This window comes from Zalophus californianus, chromosome 4, assembly GCF_009762305.2.
Source record: "Zalophus californianus isolate mZalCal1 chromosome 4, mZalCal1.pri.v2, whole genome shotgun sequence".
Taxonomy (NCBI): domain Eukaryota; kingdom Metazoa; phylum Chordata; class Mammalia; order Carnivora; family Otariidae; genus Zalophus; species Zalophus californianus.
In genome coordinates this window covers 52,875,509-52,902,102 of record NC_045598.1, presented here as the reverse complement: position 1 = coordinate 52,902,102, position 26,594 = coordinate 52,875,509, and the positions used below count along the sequence as shown (strand labels likewise).

At 39.6% G+C, this 26,594-nt stretch overlaps 1 protein-coding gene across 4 annotated transcripts in view; it reads right to left on the bottom strand.

Annotated features, from left to right (window-relative positions):
• Positions 1-26,594, bottom strand: part of CACHD1 (cache domain containing 1) — a 208,044-nt gene that overhangs the window by 105,273 nt on the left and 76,177 nt on the right. For all 4 annotated transcript variants that reach the window (XR_004820024.1, XR_004820025.1, XM_035727197.1 and 1 more), the window contains exon 2: positions 19,473-19,535. Coding sequence is in view for 2 of the 4 variants with exons in the window: in XM_035727197.1 (XP_035583090.1) it covers positions 19,473-19,535 (63 nt within the window). In the remaining 2 variants the exon portion in view is untranslated. The remainder of the gene's footprint in view (positions 1-19,472; positions 19,536-26,594) is intronic.

The following is a 26,594-nucleotide window of genomic DNA, read 5'->3' as shown; positions in this document are numbered from 1 at the left end:
TGATGAGACGACGGGACTAAAACCATCTTGTCATCTTTTGGGTCAATTCTTTGGCTAGCCAACATCCAGCCATGGGTCAAATGATCAGTAGGTAGCACGCTGGTCCCCATGGGAACGGATTCTACTTTGTCATCATCCTCCAGTGACAACGTTTCATCACAACATCAATGAATTTCTTTCTTGCTGAACTTCACTTCCCTTAATTTTCCCATAGACATTTCTGTCATTTGCATACTTCCCCAGAGCCCCCTTTTTTAAAGCTCTTTTTACCTTAGCTTTATACTTCTAAAGATTGGGAGTGGGGTAGGCACACAGTTAGAAAAAGGTAAAAGAAAACAAAAATGCAAAGGCACAGCACACTTTATTTATGTCTCTTTCCTAAAACTCCGGAAGGAGTCTTGAATGTTAGGGAAAGCTTTATTTAAAATGCATAACAATGAAGCTGACAGGCACAGACAGGAAAAGTACCCTAGGGGACTGAAGATTCCTAGCAAAATTCCTATTGAATGTAGAAGAGTTTAACATCTGACATTCAAAAACCTTTGTGCCGTGATAAGAATTTAATAGCTGATCCCCTTTTCCTCCCATCCCGGCCTTATTACTCAAGAATTATTTTCCCCCAGCAGTTTCAGGACTGGGTTATTTAAATGTGACACAAATACTTTTAAGAATATGCAAGTAAAAACATTTAACATCTCTGAATGTCACACTACAGCATTCCAAAGTTCAAGCAGAACACATTCTCATGTTTCATGTTGCACACTGATATCTATTAGTAATTAGCTATCTATTAGTAATTACTTTTAGTAATTAGCAGTTGTAATATTCTAAAGAGCTCTCTCAATTATCGGGTAGGAATTTGGGCAAGTTGACTTTCCTTAGTCTCAGTTTCCTCATGAGTAAAATGGGAAGACTTACCCCCTTTTCAAGGGCTTAGTGTGATGTTCAAAGAGCAAACATACAGAGCCCAAGATAAGTACAAGGAATTATTCTTACTGCTCTAGCACAGTCTCCACACCAGGAAATGCATACGATGGTGATAGGAAAGTAATGTGGGGTCTAAGTTTTCCACTAACCAAGCTCTAAGTAAAGGGAGAGGGGCTACTGGAACACTGACTATTTTATTCATTTAACTCATCCTTATGCTTAAATCCTCCATAGGAAACCTGGCACAGGGTCGGGAGGGAGGTTTTTTTGTGTGTTTTTTTTTTTTAATCCCCCCCCCCCCTTAGATTAAGAGCAAAATGGCACAAAGGCCTTAAGCTTTGGAGTCAAATAAATTTGAGTTAAATCCAGCTCTGTCATTTACTACCTAAAGAGAACTAAGCAAATTGTTTCTCTAAGCCTCAACTTAATTACCCCTACACTGGGAATAACAGGTGTTTCATGATGTTGTTTGAGAAGTAAAAGGGAGAAGGTTCGTGAAGTATGAAGCAGAGTAATACTCTAAGTGCCCAATAAATGGTACTGATTGTTGTTTTACTACTGCTGTTATTGTATTTGTTATTGTTTGGGGGACTTCACATACTGACACAGGCACTTTGATGGAGAATCTTGAACATATTCTCAGCGACTGGAGAGGAGTCAGGCCAGAGGTGTTAACACTGGGCTAGGACCTGCGAGGGCTGTCAGTGACTCTTTGAAAGCACCACGTCCTGTAGGTTATGTAGTTACAATCTGAGATAACTCAGAATTCGTCTAGGATCTTCTTTCTAAACTCCAGGTTCTAATGAGGACTCTACTCCTGTCTTTTGCCATTTTCAAAGCATTTCCACAGGGCTTGTCTTAACGTGTGCCTTCCAACAACCCTAAGAGCTGAGCAGAGCAGATCTTCCCTGTCCTGTTCCAACAGTCAGGAAATCTAGGCTCAGGGGTGTGCCCACACTCGCGCTAAGTGAGCGTAGGAAGTGGAGACTGTTTCTCCTAATCCCTAGCTCCATTTTCTCTGTGTGCTACAAACCCCAAAATTGCAGGGGGAAAAATCGACTCTCCCAGATCCAACTATGTTCTACTTATTCTTTCAGTCCCAGCCCAATTTTTTGCCTCTTTGAATCTTCCTCAGATCCTTCTTTTCCAAAATTGCCTTGATCTTGCCACTTGGACCCTTCATATGCTGCTTCATATTGTTCCTTTTTGCCTATTTAAGGATCCCGTTTTCCCGGGTAAATCAGTAGCATAACAATTCAGCACTTATTGATTGCCAGCCATGTGCTGGGCACTCTGAAAGAGCAACTATACATCAGGCCTTTTAACTCTCCCAACAGCTCTCAGTAATTGCTATATGCTATTTTTAATAGATGGTTCTGATAGATTTGCCCAAGGTCACGCAGCTAATAAATAATTAGATCAAACCTTTGTTCTTGAACACCGTACTATGCATTTTTATTTAATGTAGTGCCCAGCATCTAGAAAGGACTTAAAAGTGGTCATCACTGTATTCATTTGCCCTCATACACCATTATTTGCAATATTGGAAAAATCTGCTTCCAGTTCTAGGAAAGGGCAGATAACCTATGAGACTAGCGCTCCCATCTGGTTCAAGCCAATCAAACTCCGGGCCTGTCTAGTTCCCTATCTTGACCTGCCTCCTGGGTAGTATGTTAAGGGGTAGTACCAGCTGCTCTGGAATAAGTTGTGCCCAGAAACAGAACACCAGTTCAGAGAAGGTATCCTGATGACCCATGGCCATGGTTGGGAGGTGGCTGCTCATCGACCACTAGAGTCTGGGCTTCGTGAAATCACTCAGAGCAGAGCCTGGGCATGGCGGCCGGCAAGGATACAACACAAGACAGAGGAAGATGTATAGATGGAATAGGGCCACTCTGACTTTCCAGTGGCCCAGAGGCTTCAGGGTTGTCTGACGGATGTGTGGGAATAGCACATCCAGTGGAGAAGCAGGGCAGCTTGCTGACAGACGAACTGCAGGTGGACCAGGAAGATTGATGTGCAAGGCTGTCTGGGCTCCAGGGTCACATACCCTGATCCTGTGAGAGGTGGGGCCCCTGTGGCCGAGCTGGGGAGGAGTGCAATGGAAAAAACAGAAGGCAAGTGCTGACATGCCAGAGAACCAGAGGAGGCTGAGCTCTGGGAAACCGGTGAGAGCGGCAGCTTCTCTCTAAGCAAAATGCAGGTTTGCTTTTAAGGTTATAATGGGGTTTGCTTTGGGCAGCAGTTTGTGTTAGGTATTTCAGGAGAGTCATGGAAACACACACCCAAACCTCCTGAAAGCCAAGGTTATCAACTCAAGGGCTCAATAGGCTCTTGCCCTGTTTTTCACCCCACTCTCCCCTTAACAACCAGATCATAACAAAAGAAACAATGGGAAGGGCAGGCTTCAACCCACTTCATTCTGTAATAGGAGCCCCTGAGCTGAGGTTCCTTTAAACCAAAATAAGCAAGTCCTCAGGCCTTCAAAGTTTACAGTCTGCTCCTTCAGGAGGAACAAGAAGTTCAGCCTAGTCTTGACCTTAGAAAGAACCGAGAGGCTGAGAAATGGGGATTTGGGGGAGAACCAGAAGCCACAGCATAGGGACTAACCTCGTCCATTTAATTCACAACTTTGGAGATAAGTTTGCATAAGAAATTAATCAGGGAGGAAAGGGGGAGAAATAGCTTGGGTTTGTGAATTTAGGAATTTTCTGGTGACCTATATGAAGGACACAATCATGGAACAGGAAAGAAAACTCAGGCCCTTTACTCTTAGTTTGTAAAGCCCATATTTAGAGTACAAATATCTGCGCATAACTTATCAACACGAGGTGTAACTTTAGAAGCATTCCAAGTAATGGGAGGCCACGGCCACTAGAGAAACTGGGGATCAGCTGGGAGGGCTCTGAGACCCTGCAATTTTCCCCACACCCAATGCAAACAGTATTTCCTCTCCAACCAACCCTGCAACCTGGGCCAGAGCCTGGCACGCTGCTAGGACTCAGGAAGTCTCCTGTATAAATCAAAGTCAAAACCTGAGCTAACCTCCAGTTACAGGCCAACCGACCAGTGTTTTAGGGCTTCTTCACTGGCCCTTTGAGAGCAGATCGATCAAACACCTGCCAGCAAGTGTCAATTAGCTCAGCAATGAAGTGGAAAGAGGATACTGGCAGGGAAACAAAAATCTTCTACTACTAAACACTTCCTTACCCTTGACCTGGCGAGAACTTAGTAAATCCATTTCTTGGGAAGACAATCTTGAGACAGCATGGGAAAAAAAAAGATGTTTCCATTTCCTCCTTTTGAATAATAACTTATCCTTACAACAGAACATAACATTTTAGGACTTCATTAATACACAGTTCTAATGTGTATTAGAACTGTAGAGCTCTGTACATTAAGTAGGAGATTCTCCTCGTCCTCCATTTTAAGATGATAAGTCAGTGCAAGACAGAGCCCAATGCACAGTGTATTTCATATTTGGGGTAACAAACTCCCATAACATAGATTCCCTTTAAAACGATGGGTAAAAAACACTACAAGAGAAAGCATCTTTTTTTTTTTTTTTTTTGAAGATTTAGTTATTTGAAAGAGAGAGAGGGAGAAGCAGACTCCCCACTGAGCAAGGAGCCCAACACAGTGGCTTGATCCCAGGACCTGGAGATCATGACCTGAGCCGAAGGCAGATGCTTAACCAATTGAGTCACCCAGGCGCCCCAAGAGAAAGCATCTTATAAACATGCAATTTCTTCAGCGGTTGAAGACTGGCCTTGAATATCCCTAATCATCCGAGTCTTGAGTACGTGTGACAACCTCAGGAAGGAGAGCACTCTCTCCTGGTCCACCTTCCAACAGTGAAGCCAGCTTATAATATACTTATCTCGATAGATAGGGAAAAGGTACTTCTTAGCTTCAGTTTCAAGATATTGGAGTAGTGGCAAAGCAGCTTCTGAGATCCAGGGGCCTTTACAATGTAGGTATAGAGCTCTAAGTACTGATACGGAGGTACTAGGTGGTGGTGGTTGTTGTTGTTTTAATTAGGAAACAGCCACAACACCCACACAGACCACTTAGATGAGGTGCAAATCCTGGATGCTAGGGGGAAATGCTATTAAGACTTGCTAGAAGCAACAAAACAGTAATGTTTCCCATGTGGCTTCCAACAGAGGAATGAGGGTATTTGTCTCAACCACAACAATTTTATTATATCCTTCTCTGAACTGTTCTGTGTGTTCCCTTGCCAAGCTGCCTCTGATATCATTCTCTAACTCACAGTTGGATTTGGGAAGGTCTTCTCATCCCCTATCTGATGACAGGGAGGATTGCAAACAGAAGACCTGGTGCATGCCTGCTCCCTCCCCATCGGCTGTTTGTTTGCATACGATTCACTGCTAACACCTTCCTCCGGAGGGGCGGAGGGGCGGGTGCCTGACATGGGGGTCAGAGGATGTGACTGCGACACTTCTCCATGGGTTTGCAGAAGAACCAGCATGCACTTTGCAGCATATAAAAGGACTAAAGACAGCTTAAGTAACAACCAGTGAAAACACCCATAAACAGCTATTTTAGCATGATCCTGACCTGCCCATCTTCTCATATTAAAGCTGTAGCTCCTGGTAAGATTCCACTTTTATCAATGTGTTACTTCATGGGTCCAGAGTTTCAAAGGGTTTGGCTGATTCAGAAGCCCTTGATATTATCAGCCAATTAATTCCTTCACACCATTACCACAAGTATTTCCTATTGCACCCCGGAATGTACTAGGGATGAGCTGGTCCCTGCTCTTAAGAGTCTCATCAGCTTTTCAAATCCACTCTGAGTTGAGTTTCTGTGTATGCATTCTGCCAGGGTAGATGATTGGAGGATATCTTTCTGTGGGAGGAGCAGTTTGGGTGGATTTGGAGAAATCTTGGCTGCTACCACCTCCCCAGCATTTCTGAGCACTATCCAACCTAGAGACACTGGAAACATGTGTATAATGGGCTTAATTGTTTCCATTTTTAGTGGAATGTTCATTTCTCATGATGAAGTCTTCCTGGCTTATAGAATGAAGACTTACACTCAGTCCATTCCCTTCTAGTTAAACGCAGTTTGAGTAGGAAGCCCAGGATCATACTTTCCAAGGTTCTGCTTTACTGAAAGGCGGCATCTGCACACATATGGACTGCAGGGTTATGTGAAAAGCTGGAGCAGGGAGAGGCACACGTCATGGTGGGGGAGCTTACATTTCTTTTCCCGCCCTGCCCCGAAGGCCTCACCCTCCCGCTCCTGGCTCCGAACTGCTCTCCAGCTACTCTCCAGTGATGCCTGCAACACTTCCTTCTCCCTGCCTTTGTTGATGGAGAAACAGTACCTGCCCCCCCCCTTCATTTGCTCCATCTCCAACGGTGGGAACACAAAGTGTGGGAATTAAGGGACCGGGCAAAAGGACTATTCTGGGTTTTTTGCCAAAATAACAACAAAAAACCTATAACTAGAATTTATAAGCGTTAAATATTAGTGTGTGGTGGTGGTGGGAGGTAAAGATTTCCATTTTCTATCACTGGGATAGGAATACATACACAAATGTAAACATGAACACTGGGTTATAAATACTGTAAATATGTGCACAGAATTCATATCTGTAAACAATAGATACTGCATCTTTATGTGTTCAAAGTAAGTACATTATATAAAATGTGTGAGTATACAGGAGAGGGGTGTGCATGTGTGAGCAGGATTATTTCCACTTATCTCAACACGAGGCACATACATTGGCTAACATACAATATACATATGCCTGAAGTCAGCCAGCCTGTATTTGGTATAGGAATTAAACCTTTCATGCATGTATGCATGCGTATAACCATATTTTAACTTTCAAATATAAACAAGCATATGGAACATATGCTGCATATATTTTTTCCTTAAAATATAAACAAGATAAATAGTTCAAATTCCAAATTGCTATTTATTAAACAGTAAGACAGGTAGCCATCTTGCTTTCCCCCCTCCCAAGAAGCTGGCTGAGCAGTTCCTGATTATTACTCAGTAATAATGACAGTATTCAGTATTTCAGATTATTGTCAGAGCTTCATACTGGGAGAGAACCCAGGAGTTCTGAGAGGTAGCAAAAAAAAAAAAAAAAAGGGTTTGCTACATTCTCCAGGGAAACTATACTAACAAAATCTTTACCAACCACAGTTCCACACTAAGAATGCCAAAGAGTTAACCAAGTTCTACCCGTGTGTAACAGAAAGGAAGCTAACTCTGTTAGACTTTAATCCTGAGTACCAACCCAACAGCTGCAGGTTTTCACTTACTCCATTAGCTAAGAGTTCTTATTTAGGGGGTACTCATTTACAAAAAAACACCACCAACAAAACAAAACAAAGGCAAAAGCCCAATAGAAATTCTGTGATGGCACACATTATAACCAACTGTTTAGGGTTATGTTCATAACGGAATAATGATGAATGGTGAAAAAGAAAAAAAGAGTCAAAGACTTCATTTACTTTTATATCTTGTTTCTGTTCCTGCAGGATGATCCATTAGTAATATAATGCTCTTCCTCATAAGGCTCAAGTTACATCCTTGTGATTTATTAGAGTTAAAAGGCTTGTCACTAACAGTCCAGAAGGCACCCCGTTCAGCGTTTCACCTGTGTCAACTGAGCATTTAAACTCAATCTTTTCCTTGTTTAGCAGCTAAGTGTTTATCATAGTACTTAAAATGTTTAGACATATTCCTTTCTTCCTTTGGTTGATGTGTAATACTCTCGGGAAAAAATAAATGACCTTCCTTTTAAAAAACTGAAGACCTATAGAAAACCGGCAGCAGAAGAAGTATAAAAAGCAACATCAGACCACACTGAATAAAATCTTGGTCCTATCACCTAACTCAAGAATGATTTGGCGGAATTATTTCATAGTTGAGTCTCAATTTCCTAAAATCTAAAACGGGAAGAGGAACTGTACTTGTATAACAGGTTTGTGGTAAAAATTCAGTGAGATAATTCACATCAAGCAGCATTTGTTAAAAGAACACCAACTGTCGTATCAAGTAAAATAATCTTTCCCCAAGTGCAACAGTGTCTAGGTACCTACCAGTTCTTGCACCCATCCCCCATTTGGTAGGATTGTAGAAAAAATACATAATTTGAACGGAAAGTACCGCCACAAAAGATGGGATCGATAATCTACTCAGATCACCATTCGGTCTCACAAATATAGTCAGTCAGTCGTTCCCAAAGAGGGCATTTCTGTCCTTCAGGGCATCACCTGCAAGAGATTAGCAAGACCTACCAAATACAAGCACACATGTCTCCTGTGACTTAACTATGTCCTTGGGATAAGCTCTTTGTTTCTCTTCCTACAATACCAAGTATACAGTAAGTCCTCAACAAATGTTTGCTGAATTCGTCAACTGCCGACCACTTACCAGAGGTATGCTCAGAATCTCCCCTCCAAGAAATCAAACTCTAGTTTATGCATTCATTCCCAGTATCTATAAAGCACTACAGCATTATTCTGACATGGTCCCTACACTTGGGAGTTTATTTTTAGAGGACCTACAAATACCACAAGTTTTCTCTCTGCTATAAGAACATTTAATATTTTCTTACCTCTCCCAAAGTTTAAGGAGTGTCTCCTAATCACAATGTTTTTGCATTTCTTTTAAAACAAATTCAAACTCAACCTTGCATGATTATTTTTGAAAAGCAGAATGATGTAGTATAATCATTTGTAGATCTTTTGTAAAGTGACAAACCACTTCAAAAAATAAAACTTCATGCTAAACTCTAATATATCAAACAAGCAAGGTGAATTGTTAGAGGAAGAAAGGGAGAGAAAAATGCTAGAACTTCATCCTTACATTCTACAACAGCCTCTGCTACACTTCCCTCATACCTTAGGAAACAAGTTTGAAAATAGCTCATGGAGGCATTGCATTTAAATTCACTTGAATTCATAATCAAGTTCTCTAACCTCTAAGGTGACCCTGGACAAGATATTTACCTGTGCATAATTTTCCTTATCAGTAAACCTTAAAGAGCTGGTTTTGAGGATTATGAATTCATGTAGCAAATATTTACTGAGTACCTACCATGTAGTACATGTAGATACTTCTTCATGGTACTGAGGGCACATCAAGGAATGAATTCGCTCTGCCCTCATACAGCTATTTTTTTTATAATTAGTAAGATATTTTATTTTTTTATTAACATATAATGTATTATTTGTTTCAGGGGTACAGGTCTGTGATTCATCAGTCTTACACGATTCATAGTGCTCACCATAGCATGTGCCCTCCCCAATGTCCATCACCCAGCCATCCCATCCCTCCCACCCCCCACCACTCCAGCAAACCTCAGTTTGTTTCCCTAAGTTTAAGAGTCTCTTATGGTTTGTCTCCCTCTCTGGTTTCATCTTGTTCCATTTTCCCTCCCTTCCCCTATGATAGTCTGTCTTGTTTCTCAAATGGCTCAAATGCAATGCGCAGCCATCAAAAAATGAAGTCTTGCCATTTGCAACGACATGGCTGGAACTAGAGGGTATTATGCTAAGTGAAATAAGTCAATCAGAGGAAGACAATTAAATGATCTCACTGATGCGAGAAATTTGAGAAACAAGACAGACTATCATAGGGGAAGGGAGGGAAAATGGAACAAGATGAAACCAGAGAGGGAGACAAACCATAAGATACACACACACACACACACACACACACACACACACACACACACACACACACACACCCCACATCTTCTTTATCCACTCATCTGTTGATGGACATCTAGGCTCTTTCCATAGTTTGGCTACTGTGGACATTTACAGCTCAGGTTCTACTAGGAAATATATTCAGCAACAACCACCAAAAGGAAGTATATTCAACAAACAAAAATAAATGCATACACACATCCTAGGTGATAAATTATAAAGCTATAAATAAAACAGAGATGGGGGTAAGAAGTAAAGAGGGGTGCAATTAATAAAATTTATAAATGAGTGGCCCAGGAGGGCCTCACTGAGAAGGAACACTGAAGCAAGTCTGAAGGATGTAAGGCGGGGAAATCATGTGGCTATATAAGACTTAATGACAGTACTTTATAGTCAATAAATGATGCCAATTATTATCATAACCAATACAATGTGAAGAAAACACAAAACTAGTAAAATTCTGTCTTTGCCACTTTACCACTTATAATGACCTCCCTGATACAGTTTTCTCACATGGAAAGTGGGGTAAGGATACGGGCACTTTTCACGATGTCACTAAGAGGATAAAAGGAGAAAATACACATGGCTAGACTAAAAGATAAAGAGCCACGTAAATATTACAACTATCACATTCTCACCTACACTTTTTCCAAAATGGGAGACCACCATCCCATCTTATGGATCAAGGAATAAGTAGGCCAGGAAGAGGGCTTTTTTTTTTTTTTAAAGATTTTATTGATTTATTTGACAGAGAGAGACCCAGCGAGAGAGACGGAGCACAAGCAGGGGGAGTGGGAGAGGGAGACGCAGGCTTCCCGCGGAGCAGGGAGCCCGATGCAGGGCTCGATCCCAGGACCCTGGGATCACGACCTGAGCCGAAGGCAGATGCTTAACGACTGAGCCGCCCAGGCGCCCCAGGAAGAGGGTTTCTAAGATAAAAATGAACTTCTCTTTTGGAAAGTCAGACCAAGAACAGTAAGAGCTGAAAGAGACCTAGATTAACTTCCAATCAAGGTTGAAACCTAAACAGCCAGCTCAATCTGCCAGGACTCTGGTTTGAGAGAACAATCATCTGTTTGCTCTGAGCCTTGGCTGATTCATTACAAATTCTCCCTCTGGGTGGCTTCACTAGCTTTCAACCTTTCTTTTACCTTCCTACCAATTCAGTGTCTTTTGTTCACTCATTCAACAAAAATTTCATGAACACTTACAACAAACACAGAGCCAAGTGTAGATTTCAGTTAAGTGGGTGAACTAAACCAGGGCTCAGCCTAAATAAATCCCCCAGGGACAGGTGGGGGAAAGGTTAGAGGCAAAGAATGGAATCCATCTACACCACCTCCAGGATTCCTCTACTCTGGACAAGTCTGAGCCTTGAACATACTTAACTAGGTAATTATAAACAAAATGAGAGCCTTCAGGCTACTACCACACTAGGTTATGCTTGGCAGGGCAACCCAAAATAAATCCAGATTCTGGAAATTGAGGCTCAGAGTATCTCTAGACACTTTTTTCAACAAATATTTGCTAAATGCCTACCTAGTACCGGGCATAGGGAGCCAGAATTCAAAGACATGATTCCCAAGTGCTTGGCACTTCCACACCTCCTCTTGTTGTCCACCACTGTCCCTTTCTCCCTGTGGTGCAGTGCACAGTTCAACAACACAACCAGATTTTCCTACAGTGAAGAGTTTCTGGTAATAGAAATACAGAAGTAATACAAATGCAAAGCCGATATAAATCCCATGTCCAGCCTCTCATTTCTCAACTAGCATGGCTTCTACTTAGAGCTCCCACTAGTCCCTTCCAGGGTCTTTCTGTGATCATTCTCTCCTGGAAATTCTCTAAAATTCACAGATCTTTTCTTACAGGCCTTACCTAAGAGGATTAAATAACACACTAAGAATAGCAATCTTCTCACTCTACTCTTCTATGCACTCTCGACCATCCTTTTGTATTCTGAAAGCACAACACAAAATACTGAAACGTCTAGTCTGCTAGTCATGTAACTTTTTAAGCAATCTTGCAAGATAGACTGTCACCCCCATTTTATAAATAAAACGGATGCAGACACTAAAAGGTTCAGTATCATGCCAAAAATCAAATAGATTATAAATGATAAAACCTGCATAGAGCTCAAGTTTTCCATATCAAAGGATGAGGCTCTTTAGTTCTCCATCCCAAGCAACACTACAAGGAGGCTGTCCCAAAGAGTAAAGTTTCCTAACCTTTCTGGCCTTATACCCATGGTCTCAGAGGTCCCAATTCTAAAATTCTGAAACATCACACTACTTGCAACTGATTATTTACATTTTAGTGTAGGAAGTATCATCTAAGATTGACTACTTCTATTCATAATCTCTTTGAAGAAAGAACTATTTTGTGTTTGTTCTGCTACAAAGTATTTTTCTTCTCCTCTGAATATAGGGATAGAATTTTGTGCATGATCTAGATACTAATTTTTAGATGGATTCTAATCCATTGCTTTGACCTGGTCCAAATTCCTCATGACTGGGGACTTGAATTTTTACCAAGGTACAAGAAAAATTTGGAGGACTAGCACATGCTAAGCACTAAGTTCTTGTAAAACCAATACGCTTCTCCTTTTCTGTACTCCAACAAATGGTATTTGGTGAAATAAAACATCAAATTTTAAATCTTGCAGATAGAATTGTCAGTATCAAAAAACAATTCCTAAGAATAATTAAGAAAAACTACAGACTTCTACCAGAATGTATTTTAAATACTAGAGTGTTTTGAAACACAAGAAACAGACTAGCAGTTTGCATCCAATCAACCTAATTGCCTGCCAAAACAATCAACTCTCCTCACAGGAAGATAATAGAATCCAAAGTTTTTCCACAGTCTCCAGAGTACAATCCAAATTTTTTTTGACAGAAGAAAACACAGTGTGACCAATTTCCAAGAGTAAAGAATCAACAAAAGTCAAGTTCAAATATTTGCATATGTTAGAACCTGCAGACAGGATTCTAAAGCGGCTATCATAACTATGCTCAAGGATACAAAGGAAAACATGCTTGAAATGAATGAAAAAAATCTTAGAAAAATACTCTATTAGAAAGAAACAAATGGAAATCCTGGAGTTTGAATACAGGATACTGAAGTTTTAAAAAATCTATCTGTGGAGTTCAAAGCAGGCTGAGACACTAGGAGTAAACTTCTATTCTAGATCAATAAAAATGATCTAATCTGAAGCTCAGAGGGGAAAATAATTTTTAAAGGAGGTGGCATTATCTCAGGAACTCGTAAAATATCAAAAGACCTAGCATATATGTAATCAAAGTCCCAGCAGGAGGAAAGAGAATGAGGCAGAAAAAAATATTTGAGGAAGTAATGATCAAAAAGTCCCCAAATTTGACTGAGAAAGACCAGACATTTATAGACTCCGAAAGCTCAAAACACACCAGGGAGGATAAATAAAGACTGATAAGTTTAGACAGTTATAGTCAAACTGCTGAAAACCAAAGAGGGAAAAACTGTGAAAGCATCCATGGAGTGTGGGTGGGGCAATGATAATATAGACCGCAACAACTTTTATGGACTTATCAGAAGTGGAGTCCAGTACACAGTGGATCATTTATGCATTAAAAGATTAAAAGAAGTCAGTGTAGAATTCAGTGTCAAGCGAAAATATCTTTTAAGAGTAAAGGCAAATAGAGACATTTTCTGAGCACAAGAATGAGAAAGAGACTTTGTCACCAGAAAATCTTCACTACAACTAAATATGAAAAGAAGTTTTTAGATTATCAGTTGATTATCTTTGGAAAGAAATGAAGCTTATTGGAAATGGCAAGTATCCAACATTTATTTTTCTTTTATTAAATTCATAGGACAATTTAAAGCAAAGTCTAACATTCTCTTGTGCAGTTTACAATAGACAGAACTCTAGCATGAAGGACAGTAGTGGGAAAATGGACCTATAAGGCTGAGGGTTCTAGTTTTTATACGAATTGATAGAATATTAAACTCCAAATAGAATAGACTGTAATAAGTTAAGGTTGTATATTGTAATTTATAGAGCATAAATCTAAAAATAAGTAGAGAAATATAGATTAAAAAAACTAAAATAGATTAATATGAAATTCCCCAAAAAACATCAAAAATTCAAAAGGGGGGGAGGAACTAAAAGAGAAGAAAATGAAAAACAGTTGACCCAAATCCAACAATCAAAGTAAATACTCCCAATTGAAAGACCAAAATTGTCGGAGGGGGGTGGGGGGATGGGTTAACCTGGTGATGGGTATTAAAGAGGGCACATACTGCATGGAGCACTGGGTGTTATATGCAAACAATGAATCATGGAACACTACATCAAAAACTAATGAGGTACTGTATGGTGATTAACATAACATGATAAAAACAATATTTATAAAAGGAAAAAAAAGACCAAAATTGTCAGATAAAAAAGCCTCAACTATATTCTGTCTACAAAAGATACACTGTTAACAATGGAGACACTGAAAGTAAATGCTTATGAAAAGACATGGTGCAAATAGTAAGCATAGAAAGGCTGGAGTGGCTATATAATATCAGCTTAAACAAACTTCAAGGAAAGACCACTGTAACCAGACATAAAGAACATTTTATAATGTCAAAAACAACTCATCAGAGGGCACCTGGGTGGCTTAGTCGGTAGGCGTCTGCCTTCGGCTCAGGTCCTGATCCCAGGGTCCTGGGATCAAGCCCTGCATCGGGCTTCTTGCTCAGCAGGAAGCCTGCTTCTCCCTCTCCCACTCCCCCTGTTTGTGTTCCCTCTCTCGCTGTCTCTCTCTGTTGAATAAATAAATAAAATCTTTAAAAAACAAAAACAAAAACAAAAAAACCCCAACTCATCAGGAAGACCAAACAATTTTAAATGCATACATGCCCGGTAATGAAGCCTCAAACTATAGGAGGCAAAAATGGGCAGAATTAAAGGAAAAATTATACAACTCCACCAATACAGATATTAACAACCCTCTTAGCAATGATGGAATTAGACAAAATAAAAATCAGCTCCAAAATAAATGATCTGAATTATCAACCTGCTTAACCTTAATGAGTATATAAAGAACCTAACAGTCGGCAACTGAAGAATACACGTTCTTTTCAAGTTTACATGGTATATTCACCAAAATAAATCATATATTAGGCCATAAAACCCGTTTCAATAAATTAAGAAAGACTGAAATCATAGAATATATTCTCTGATCACAGTGAAATTAAATTAGGAATTAGTAACAATAGCTAAGAAAACCCCAAATGTTTTGGAAATTGGACAACACACTATAAAGTAATCCATGGGTCAAAAAAGAAGTTAGAAAATATTTTAAAAATTGAACTATAAGAAAACCATGATCTCAATCTTTGTGGGATGACAAAAGCAGTGCTTAGAGGACAGTTCATAGTGTCAAGTGCCTCTATTTGAAAAACAGAAAGGTGTAAAAAAAAAAAAAAAAAGAGCTAAAATTCCAATTTAAGAAGAGGAAGACCAAAACTAACCTAACACACAAGGAAAGAAATAATGAAGAGCTTAAATCTGTGAAACAGAAAGTGGAAAAAATTAATGAGGCCAAGTTTTAAAAACTTGGTCATCACCAATTTACTTTGCCATTTGTTCTCTCATTCTCTGTCAGTCTCATTTATCCTTTTAACAGATTTTTCCAAAGAACCAGCATTTGGTTTTACTGATTTTTCTTTACGTTCTTCTTTTAGCCTACAGGTATTAAAAAGATAACAAAATATTCTAAACACTTTTATGCCAACAAATTTGACAACTTAGATGAAAAAGACAAATTTCTTGAAAAAAATCCACTTACTAAAATTGATACAATACAAGAAAATCTGAGGAGAAAAAAAAAACTACACCTCCCACCCCTCAACTCCACCCACAAAACCCAAAGACCTACAGCTATTAAAGAAACTGATGATCAAAAACCTGCCCACAAAGAGTGCTCCAAGTCCAGATGGCATTCCGGGTATATTCTACCAAACATCAAAGGAAGGATACCACCAATGTTATATACTCTTTTTGAAAGAAAAGGACAAGGAAATGTTTCCAAACTAGATTTATAAAGCAAATACCCTAAAACCACAAAGTGGTAAGTAATAAGGTCGGCGGGAGTAGAACAAGGTGAAGGGAAATCAGGAGTTTGGCAGGCAGGGTGGGTTGCATTTTAAAATATGGTGGTCACCTCTTTCAGCAAGTGACTTCTGAGGAAAGACCTGGAGCAGGTGAAGGCCCTAGGGGACGTATGTCTGAACAGCACCAGTGCAAAGCCCTAAAAGGCAGGAATATGCCAAGAAACAGCAAGGAGGCAAGTGTGCGGTCCTGCAGGGCCAAGCCAGGTAAGTTTATCAACACAACAGAAAGGATCAACTTCTTCATACTGACGTTAATCAAATACAATGAGGACCCAGAATTTAGCAAAGTGGGCATCACTGGTGACCTTGAAGAGAGCAGTTTTGTGGGACTGTGGGGCTGGAGAAAGTTTCAGAGAGAATGGGAGAACTGGATCTAGGGAATATAGACACCTTGTGATGGTTTGTGCTTCAAAGGGAAAGAAAAAATGGGGCAGTACACAGAGGAGGAAGCAGGGTCAAGAGTTTGTTTATGCTTAAGACAGGAGAATAGCATGTTTACATGCTGAAGAATAGGATCCTGAAGAGAGAAAAACGGATTAAGAAAGGAGTACTTGGCCCAAGGTCAGGCACATTGGCCCAAGGTCAGGTACACTGAACACATACATGTTGCTCTTACTATGCCCGTTCCAAAAGAATTCTGAAGTCTTCTAAAATAAGCCACTGCCATCAATAATTTATGAAACAGTGCATGATGGAAATAGGTTTGCTATTTCATTAAACAAATGATTAACCTAAATAATTATTAGAGCATTTGTGAAAAAGTTAGACCAAACTCTTGAAACATGTCCAAGGTGCCTCTGGTTTCTTTAGTGATCCAATTAAGTGCTCCAAGAGGCTGTTTCTCCTTTTGTTTCTTCTTCATTGCTTTGTGTTTTATGGACGATGTTTTGCTCTCTTTGGGGCACTTGATCAAAAATTTATTTTTCTTGATTAGAGTTCAATTTCATATAATGGCTTTATGTGCTCGTACAACTTCATTTCTCAAAGTTTTTAAAAAACGTAGTCTATGGGAAATGCTCCACATAAGAATGTGTGCATAGGATTTTTAGTTTCCTGAGGCTGTTGCCATAGATTTTTGGCAGTGAAACTACAGATACTGAACTAATTAAAGATTTAAAACACATTGTTAGGCATCTAGAATCACACTCTGAAGGTTAATTTAAAAGAAATAATTAGAAAAAGCAAAGCAAAGTCTATACCATAGAGAGTTTTGTGGTAAGAGTCAAGAATCACAAAATGTTTTTTATTAGTTTTAATTACTTTGCTCCCCTAACCAGAAGATATTAACAGCACATTAGATTTACTGCCAACTTATATAGTATGCACAAGTCAGATCCAAATCTCAATAAGATTTGATTAGTAAGGTGGGGGGGTGAGAAACCATGAGGCTCTAGTTTTCATTACCCCCAGTGGAGGAACGACGGATCGAAAACTCAAGTTTCCTGATCCGGATTCCAGATCCTGCAAAATATACCAAAACCTGAAGTGGTCCGTTAAAGGCTGTGGGCTAAAATGGAGTATACAGGTCAATAATCTACTTTGAATAACTAGCCTGTTTTGACTTGTCAAACAAATCTTATAAGCAGTTATGATTGTTCTTATAATACCGACGACATGATAATTATCTCCACCTACTGGATGCAAAAGAGGCATAAGATCTATTTGTTCAGGGTTCTTCCAGAGGGCAAACTGGAGAGATTACAGGAAGGCTAAAAGTACATTCTGGGTCAACTTTTTCACAAACAGAGAGGGGAAACACAGAACTACGTGATAACTCATTTGAATTACTCAGATACCAAAAAAAAAAAAAAAAAAAAAAAGCTTAGCAGAAGCTACTGTTTTGAATTGAAAATACAAATTTTAAAAATGAACTCTTAAAATAAAATATACATATATACATATATATAAAATTTGTGTCAAACTTATTTTGAAAACTAGCCAAGGTAACAGTCATGAGGCTACAGGTAACTTATTTTATCTCTTGGAGCTTCAGTTTGCTTATCTGTAATAAGGGTATCTTTCCTTCAAGGTTATTTGGAGAACAAAAATTCAATGTGATAAGCACCAGTGTTCTATTTGTGCTCAATCAATTGCTATAATTTTAAAAAATTATTAAAGGTTTCCAAACTTGTGCACAGCTTGAAAAATAAAGCAATGACATCAGTCTGGGAAAACAAAACAAGTTTCACATTTGAAAACAGCTGAAGGAAGAACTTGTATCTGTTACTTCAAGGAAAGCAACAAAGCTGATATCCCTGGGTCAGTTTCTTTAAAATGTTATCAAGTGGCCTTTGGTCTCTCAGAAAGTTTCCTCCAACAGGCTTTGTGTAGAAATCTTCCCTCCCATAAAAACCCTTTTAAATTTCATGACCTTAAAAGCACTTCTCAGTTTGCTGGAATAAAAATAAGACAGGAATTATTAAGAGAAGACTCGATACAGCAAACCACATCATACTCACTGTAATTTGAGGTCATTAGTTTTTAAAAATATCTAAAGCTAAGAAAAAGAGTACATACCTAAGTGCTTACATCCTCTAAATTTAACCTGCAGAAACCAATAAAACATTTTAAGGTCTATACACAGGAAATGCTGAACTTCAAAATCAAACCACAGTAATTTATTATAAATAAATAACTATCCCATAAATAACTTCACTCTAATGACACTTGCAAAGCTTTTTGTCTCTTGTATAGCACTTCTTTAGTTCAGATCAAGTCAAGCTGTTTTCCATGAATAAAATAAAGGCAGCATCTCAGAGAGTTTGAATTATTGTGTGTTTTACTATAGTTATCTTTTTATTCTGTGGAAGCACTCTGCTACACTCTGGTTTTTAGCTTGGTTCTGTTTTTTACCTAAGTTTCCAACCTCGCTTCAAATTACCAGTTGACGGTCACACAGTGTAATGAGGTTGGTGGATTAGTGAAATTAAAACCCAGAATCCTCTTTACCACCCTTCTTTTCAAGCACAGATCAATTATTTATGACCAAGTTCACCAACACTATGTTTTACTTTAGGAAGCAGTCCATTTGAAGGTAGCTATAAATAAAGTAAATAGAATCTGGCCTCGGAACTTTTTGACCCCACACACCATTGAAAGGAGATGGAAGGAAAGAAGCAAACGAAGAATACAAGAGGAAAGAAAAATTAAAGAACAAAAGAGGCCAATATCCACTGAGCTGCTTCTATGCCTGAATCTTCCAAATAAAAGATTTCATTTGTTCTCAATTATCTTGACATTACTTCATTTAATTCTCACTATCTCATAAAGGAGATATTGTATTCACCTTGTTTAAAACCGAGAAACACCAGATCAAAAAGGCTAAGGGGGTCATGGAATAAGTGAGAAAACCAGAATTTGACCTGCGTTGGTCTGATTCCAAAGCCTGGGCACTTCCAGTATCAGATGAAATAATTTCTAATATTTTTAAATTTGGGTCAGTTCAGGAATCTTCACAACGAAGAGGAATCAAATCATACTTCCAACATATAACACAAATAGCAAAAAAAAAAATCCCCAGTACCATTATTTCAATGGCCTACAAGAACTTCAAGTCTGAGGTTGTCACCGTTATGCTTAAGACATAGATGAAATCCTACACCGAACTGCACGAAACCTCACGTGGAGATGGCCTGCAAAGAGTAGTGAAGCCATTTCCAAAAGCAAGACAAAGAGAAGGTCAAGTTGTAAATAACCTCTTACCTGCTGTACTTCACTTTCTCCATTTGAGATTTTCTCAGTGTAAACAAAGGAGTTGAATATCCGCTGGAAGAAAAAGAAAAATGAACAAACATTAGATTTTCTAAAGAAGACAGCCATTTTCTAATGAGCGTGCGTGTGTGTGCGTGCGTGAATAATTTGTTTACAACACAAATAGAATCAAGCAGAAAAAATTTAATTAAAATACTGTTATTTTACACAGAGAAATCCACATATCGGCCAAAGTCAATCACACTTATATAAGCAAATGCCCAGGCACTCCTGTAGTGAAATAAACCAGATGTTTCACCATATTTTTCATTTTCAAAAATACATTTAATTATAGATTTCCGGAGCCCATGCCATTTTATCCAAGTGGTATAATCTGACAAAGTTGTGTTTCTCATTTAAATTCTGCACTCCCTGAATGCTGTAATTGTTTACAGACACTAAAATCTAATGCAATAAAGATATTTTAAAAGGGATTCTTTCCATATTCTCTCATGTCCCTGGTCCCACCAGTACCTACCCAATATTATCTATCACCTTCATTACCCAAGCACTCCCTTGGGAAGGTAACATAATAGGGCTTGCCAAATATGTGCGGCCTTAAGATCCAGTTCTTACATGTCAGGAAATGGGACAGCCATGCCAAGACATTAGTCCAAACTGTGACACACAAGCACACACATTCTTCCACTGCTCTCCGCCTAGCTAGTACCCACCCCCTCTGTACGTTGCCTGCATTTAAAACATCCCTGCAGACTTACGACTTTACCAAACCCTACCCATTACTGATCACAAGAGATTCATATATAACAAACTAAGGAAATTAGAATCCAAGATACTTATCTGTTAGAGACACAAAAAAAGAGCAGGGGCCCTATCATTTATCCTAAAACTTTAAAGATACCACTGGAACTCTCCCGATGAGCAAGGAGTCAGACCTGGAGATGTCAGCCAAAACTTCCCTTTTCCCTTTCTATCCTACTGCCAAGGGCTTGTCAGCATCTGGGACAGCTTCCAGAACAGTCTAACACACCTGCATGGTTGTGGTGAGGAAGGCAAGGACCAAGTTTACCAAGTACTGTGCAAATGGGGAAAGATAAGGTGCTGGGGGTGGGGGGAGGATTGCGACAGAATGGGATGGAATTACAGTCTGGAAAATTCTAATTATGAATTATCATAATTTTACAATACACCACTCATTCATCCAACAGATGTTAATTTTCCCTTTCCTTCCTAAAACAGACTCTGTTGAGGGGCGCCTGGGTGGTGCAGTTGGTTAACGGGCCAACTCTTGGTTTTGGCTCAGGTCGCCATCTCCAGCCCTTGCGACCGGCTCTGTGCTCAGCGCAGAGTCTGCTTAAGTTTCTTTCTCCTTCTCCCTTTGCCCCTCCCCCCCCAAATAAATAAATCTTGAAAAAAAAATGACTGTGATAGGAAAGGTACATATTTTTAATAATAGGGCTAATAGGGGCGCCTGGGTGGCTCAGTCGTTAAGCGTCTGCCTTCGGCTTGGGTCATGGTCCCAGCGTCCAGGGATTGAGCCCCGCATCGGGCTCCCTGCTCAGCAGGAAGCCTGCTTCTCCCTCTCCCACTCCCCCTGCTTGTGTTCCCTCTCTCCCTGTGTCTCTCTCTGCCAAATAAAATCTTTAAAAAAAAATAATAGTGCTAATAATAATGATATTGGCTACTGTGTAATGAATGCTTACTATGGGCAGACATTATTCTTAGCGTGTATTTTTTTATTTAAAAATGTCTCCTAAAGCATCTTCGTGACAGGCACTACTATGTCCATTATACAGAGGAGAAAACAAGCAGGTCTGTCGAGTATCTAATGCCATGCACATATTGTACCTTTGTGTGCATATCCTATTCCATCTTTATAAGGGAATTGCTGCAGCTCCAAAGATGAAAAACTCCTACCTTGGGAAGTTAATGATCTTACCCAGAGTCACTTGGCAAGGCTGGAATTGGAACCCAGGCAGACTTCAGACCTGGTGCTCCTAACTCTATTGTCTCACGAGAATTTGCCACATGCCTGCCTGACATATTTAAAAACAAAACAAAAAACCCACTTCTGTTAGGAACTAATACCCAAACATAATGCAGATCAACAGTCCCTTACGTGTCTTTCCAAAATTCAAAAGGCTCTAAAAATCAAAAGTTTCACATAACACATTTGTTAGCAAAATAGGACATGATCTGAATTTATTAGGCTATAAATCCTAACTCCAACTGATGTGTACTTATAGCCTTTATTAAACCATTTAATGTGTATGTTCATTAGTTCTGATGCAGATATATTAATTAATGCATCTGATTATTTGGTTCTGTTCGAGATCTCACTGGCAATGTTTTTTCATTACGGGGCATCAGGATTCTGAATCCTAAGACAGATCCCATTTTGAAAAAGGGATTAGGAACCTGTAGACCTCCATTCCTACAATTTTAAGTTCTCAGTTTTCTGGTGAACACCTTAGTTTAATAGATTATAACATTTTTGGAATCTGGGTCACTGCCATCTACTTCCCAGACCATATTCCATATTTTTATACTATTTGATATTCAAAACCTGCTCAGGGAGGCGCCTGGGTGGCTCAGTCAGTTAAGCGACTGCCTTCGGCTCAGGTCATGATCCTGGGTCCTGGGATCGAGCCCCATGTTGGGCTCCCTGCTCAGTGGGGAGTCTGCTTCTCCCTCTCCCTCTGCTCCTGCTCTCTCTGGCTCATGTGCACTCTCTCTTAATAAATAAAATCTTTTTTAAAAAATGAAATTGGGAATTAAAAAAAAAAAAACCTGCTCAGTACCAATGAGAACACTGACTAAAAATTAACATAATTCATGTAGTATCTCCAGATCTTGATGAGTGTGGTCAATTTCTCATTTCTGACAATCATCTTCCAGTTGATATGTCATCTGGCCTGTCCTGGAAGGTGCCTGATGGAACAATGCACGAAATAGCCCTGGGAAGCACACCAGATCCACCTTGCTCAAGTCAACACCTACCAAGGGCCAAACTTAAGAATGTCTTTTTTTTTTTTTTTTTTGGTTAAAATAAAAGTGAATTCTTCACTAGTAATAAGGAATAGATGTTGGGAGGTGTTCACAAGGCTGTGTTTCAGTCCCTGTTTTACTCATTTATTACTTTAACAATTATGAATAAACATTGCTAATACTTTCATGCAGATCTTTTTATGGCCTATAAGCATTTTTATATTCTCTGTACTTAATGAATGTAGGTGGATAAAAGAAAATTTAAAAAAATTTTGTATATGAACAGTAGTGACTCTGTAGGCTACCTACTTTCTACAGCCCTCTAACTACCCCACAAAGTGAAATCACCTGCAAGGGTAATAGTTTGGGGCTCTCACCAAACAGTTTTTGTCCCTCTCCTTCCCCATGCAGGGGAAGGCTGTTAGGGGCCGGGAGAATCTAGACAAGTAACTCAGGACTCAATAGGTCAGCCAGTCCTGTCTGGTGCAAGGTTAAAAGTTCAGGCTTGTGTGTGCACACATCTCAAGGTACAGAGGGAGTTCCCCTACGCTCTAGGTCAATGGACAGTAACCGTCTAGCTTAGAATGCAGGGTCTGCTAAGCCCAGCTTTCAAAGGCTTGGGCTTATTAGTACTTTTATAATTTACAATTTCACATTAATGATCACATTTGATCCCCATAGCAACCCTATGGGGCAGGCAGGGCAAAGATCTGAAACCAATTTCACAGACTGAAAGCGACAGTTCAAGCATTAGAAAATGTACCATAGGTAAAAAAAAAAAAAAAAAAGGAAAAAAAAATTCAAGTGCTGAGCTCTGAACCCAGGTCTTAAGTTAAAAACAAGCATTGAATTTAGCAAAGCTATTAAATGTGTTCACATCACCTTTTTGTTCAGGATAATCTAGGAATCCCAACACCTACATATAGATAAAAAGGCCTACTGGGGATTTTTTTCTACTATTTTAAGCAAAATATAATGTGCTGGCATAATAATATATGTATCCAGTGTCAACATATATATCACCAACGTCTGGAGTGATTCAGAGTCCCAGACAAAGGTCTTATTTTTTATTACTTTCTCCTGCTATGTGAAGCTGTGAAGGGAATAGAATACAGGGTTCTGGGGGTGGGAGGGAGGTGTTTTTAATTTGAGAGCCAGGCATTCCAAATGATATACCTAGCTGACATTTTGGTGACCTCAGTGTAAAGAGTTTCTTGGTTGTTAGAGGGACTTGAACAATGAAAATGAAAAAGTTGTCCTAAAACAGGAAAATAGTGAACAATCCCAAAAGGTCAGATTGCCCGGTCCTCTTGGATGATGTGCTCACAGTGACAGGGTCAGGGTATGCTGTGCGGGACAGGCATTCTGCACTCTCTTTCCAAGTTGTCACTTTCTGTGATCCCAATTCCCTGGAGAACAAAAGGAATTCCAGAAATTTGAACTCTCAAAATTTGAGCACAACCTGGAGGGAATCTGAAGGAACTCCCATGGTATATGAATCCCTGGAAGTAAAGGCAAAGATACTGCCCACCCCCCACCCATTACTCTTTCTCATTCTCAAATACTGTAAGTAAAAATATGTTTTATGGTAAAGTGAAAAGAGCATTAAAGTGGGTGGAGTTTTAAGAAGTTATTTTAAGTAAAAACATTTCACTGAATTCTTTATCAACTGAATTTACTTCCACAACCAAAAGAAAACAAGATATCTTATTTTTATGCTCATGAGAATGGGGTACTCTGGACAAAAATGACCTTTCTCTCATTAATACACACACATTGGAAAACTAGCAGTATCTTCTAAACTTAATTATATGCAAATCCTATGACCCAGCATTTCCCATCTTTGGTATACACTGAGCAGAAATGTGTTCATATATTTATCAAAAGAGGAGCCTAAGAATGTTCACTGCAGCACTGATACTCCTAAGAGCCCCAACCTGGAAAATATCCAAATGCCTATCAGCAATAGAACAAATTGTGGTGTAGTCACACAATGAAAGGTTCAGCGATGGGAATGAACACACAATTGCAACATGCATCAACATGATGATACAAACAACATTGAGTGAAAGCAGACAAACAAAGAATGCAAATGTATAATTCTATTTACAGCAAATTCAAAACCGGGCAAAACTAATCTATCCTGTCAGAAGTCAGGATAGTGGTTACCTTTTGTGAGAGAATGAACAGAACAAGGCATGAGGCAGCTTCTAGGATGGTACAACATTCCATTGCTTGATCTGGGTGCCACTTACGAGGATGTCTTCACTTCTACGAGAATTCATCAGACACCTCTGTGTACTTTTCTGTATGTATATTATACTTCAAGTTTACTTTTAAACATACATTCTCGGCAGTCTCTTAAAATACACCCTAGTAAAATGTTTCCTCTCTTTTCAAAATTATTTATGCATTAAAAAGGAAAAGAATCTATTAACTGGATTATTATAAATACTCAAAAAGTTACACCTAATCTGTAATCCAGATGAAATTGGGACTATACCAACTGGAGAGTCACCTAGCAATTCACAGATAAGGTCTCCTGAGCCTTCCCTGAGGCTACATATTAATTGTGCCCTCATATTCTAAGTATGCAACATTACTCAGTTCTTGAGCTTCCCATCCAGTGGTACAATACTAACCTGACTTATCAGCAAGGAAAAAAAAAAAAAAGGTGTCGTTATCTGAGTTTCATCCAGCTTGGATCCCCTCTCCTCTTTGCGCATTCTGTTATTTTCCTAAACACTGCCTTCCTCCTCCTACTCCAAAGAGGAGGTTCAACTCATGAAGTTAGAAATTAAAGAATCATGTTAACAACTGAATGTAATGCCTCCCCCCACCTCTACTGCAAGAGAGGGAAAAAGGACATCCTGCTGTGTGTGTGCGTGTACACATGCGCACATGTGGTGCATAGCCTACTTCCCCCCACCTCTTAAGGGCTGCACCCTAGTCCTTCTCTGTCCCCACTTGACCCACTCCTCCGCCTACCTGCCATCTCCTTCCCTCCCAAATGTATTTAATTGAGACTACTTAACAGATGGCAAGAGAATCCCGCTTTGCTGGAACATGAATAATTACATGAGTGTTTAATAAGATGGTCACAGTCCAGACAGTGGGTTCCACTTCACGCCTCCAACAGCGCTGCCAAATCTTAGATATTGAAATGAATGGTACAGCACAACAGCACAGTGAAGAAATAAATACCTCTACAAGCCTAGTGACTTTCTGTTGGTCCCCCTCCCTGATCTTTGCTAAGAAAATGCAGGACTGAATTCTTATTCAAAGGCTTATTCTCTTGATGTTTACAGGTCTCTGTTGCAAGCCAATGTGGCTGACAGTTCACTAATAGCTTCATTCAGCTCTGGATCTCTTCCTAGGATTCTAGGAATTGTGGCCAAAGGGGAGGAAAATAGAGACCACCACTGTTATCTCACGAAGTTGACCAACATTAGCCAGGAAAAGAGAAAGTGCAGTTGTTACAACAAACTCCAACAATCTCTGGGCAGGGAAATTAATGGCAACTTAAGTGTTTCAGAAAAGAAAACACATGCATGACTTTATTTTCCCCTAAGCATACCCTCATGCATAATCCCACTAGGTTTTTAAGGTATCCCTCCTGCCCAGATTAGACCTTGTCTGATTTTTACCAGACTATTTAGCCTCACAATGTTAAACATATGTTAAGGTGCAGAAAAATGACCTTCTCTGCGGAGGCTCATCATTCGGCATTCTAAGGTCAGGAATCTCTTGCTACAAGTCTTGGTCATTTTCTCAAATCTCTCAATTTGTTCATTCTGGAGACAGGTGGCTCAAGAAAACAGTTTACCAAGAATACTGAAAAGGCTTCCACCAAAAAGCAAAATAAAAAATAACCTAATGGGGTGCCCGGGTGGCTCAGTTGGTTAAGCGTCTACCTTCGGCTCAGGTCGTGATCCCAGGGTCCTGGGATCTAGCCCCGCATCGGGCTCCCTGCTCCGCGGGAAGCCTGCTTCTCCTTCTCCCACTCCCCAGCCGCTTGTGATCCCTCTCTCACTGTCTCTGTCAATTAAATAAATAATCTAAAAATAAAATAAAAATAAACTAAATGCCCAGCAACAAAGTGCTGATTAAATTACTCTTCATCCA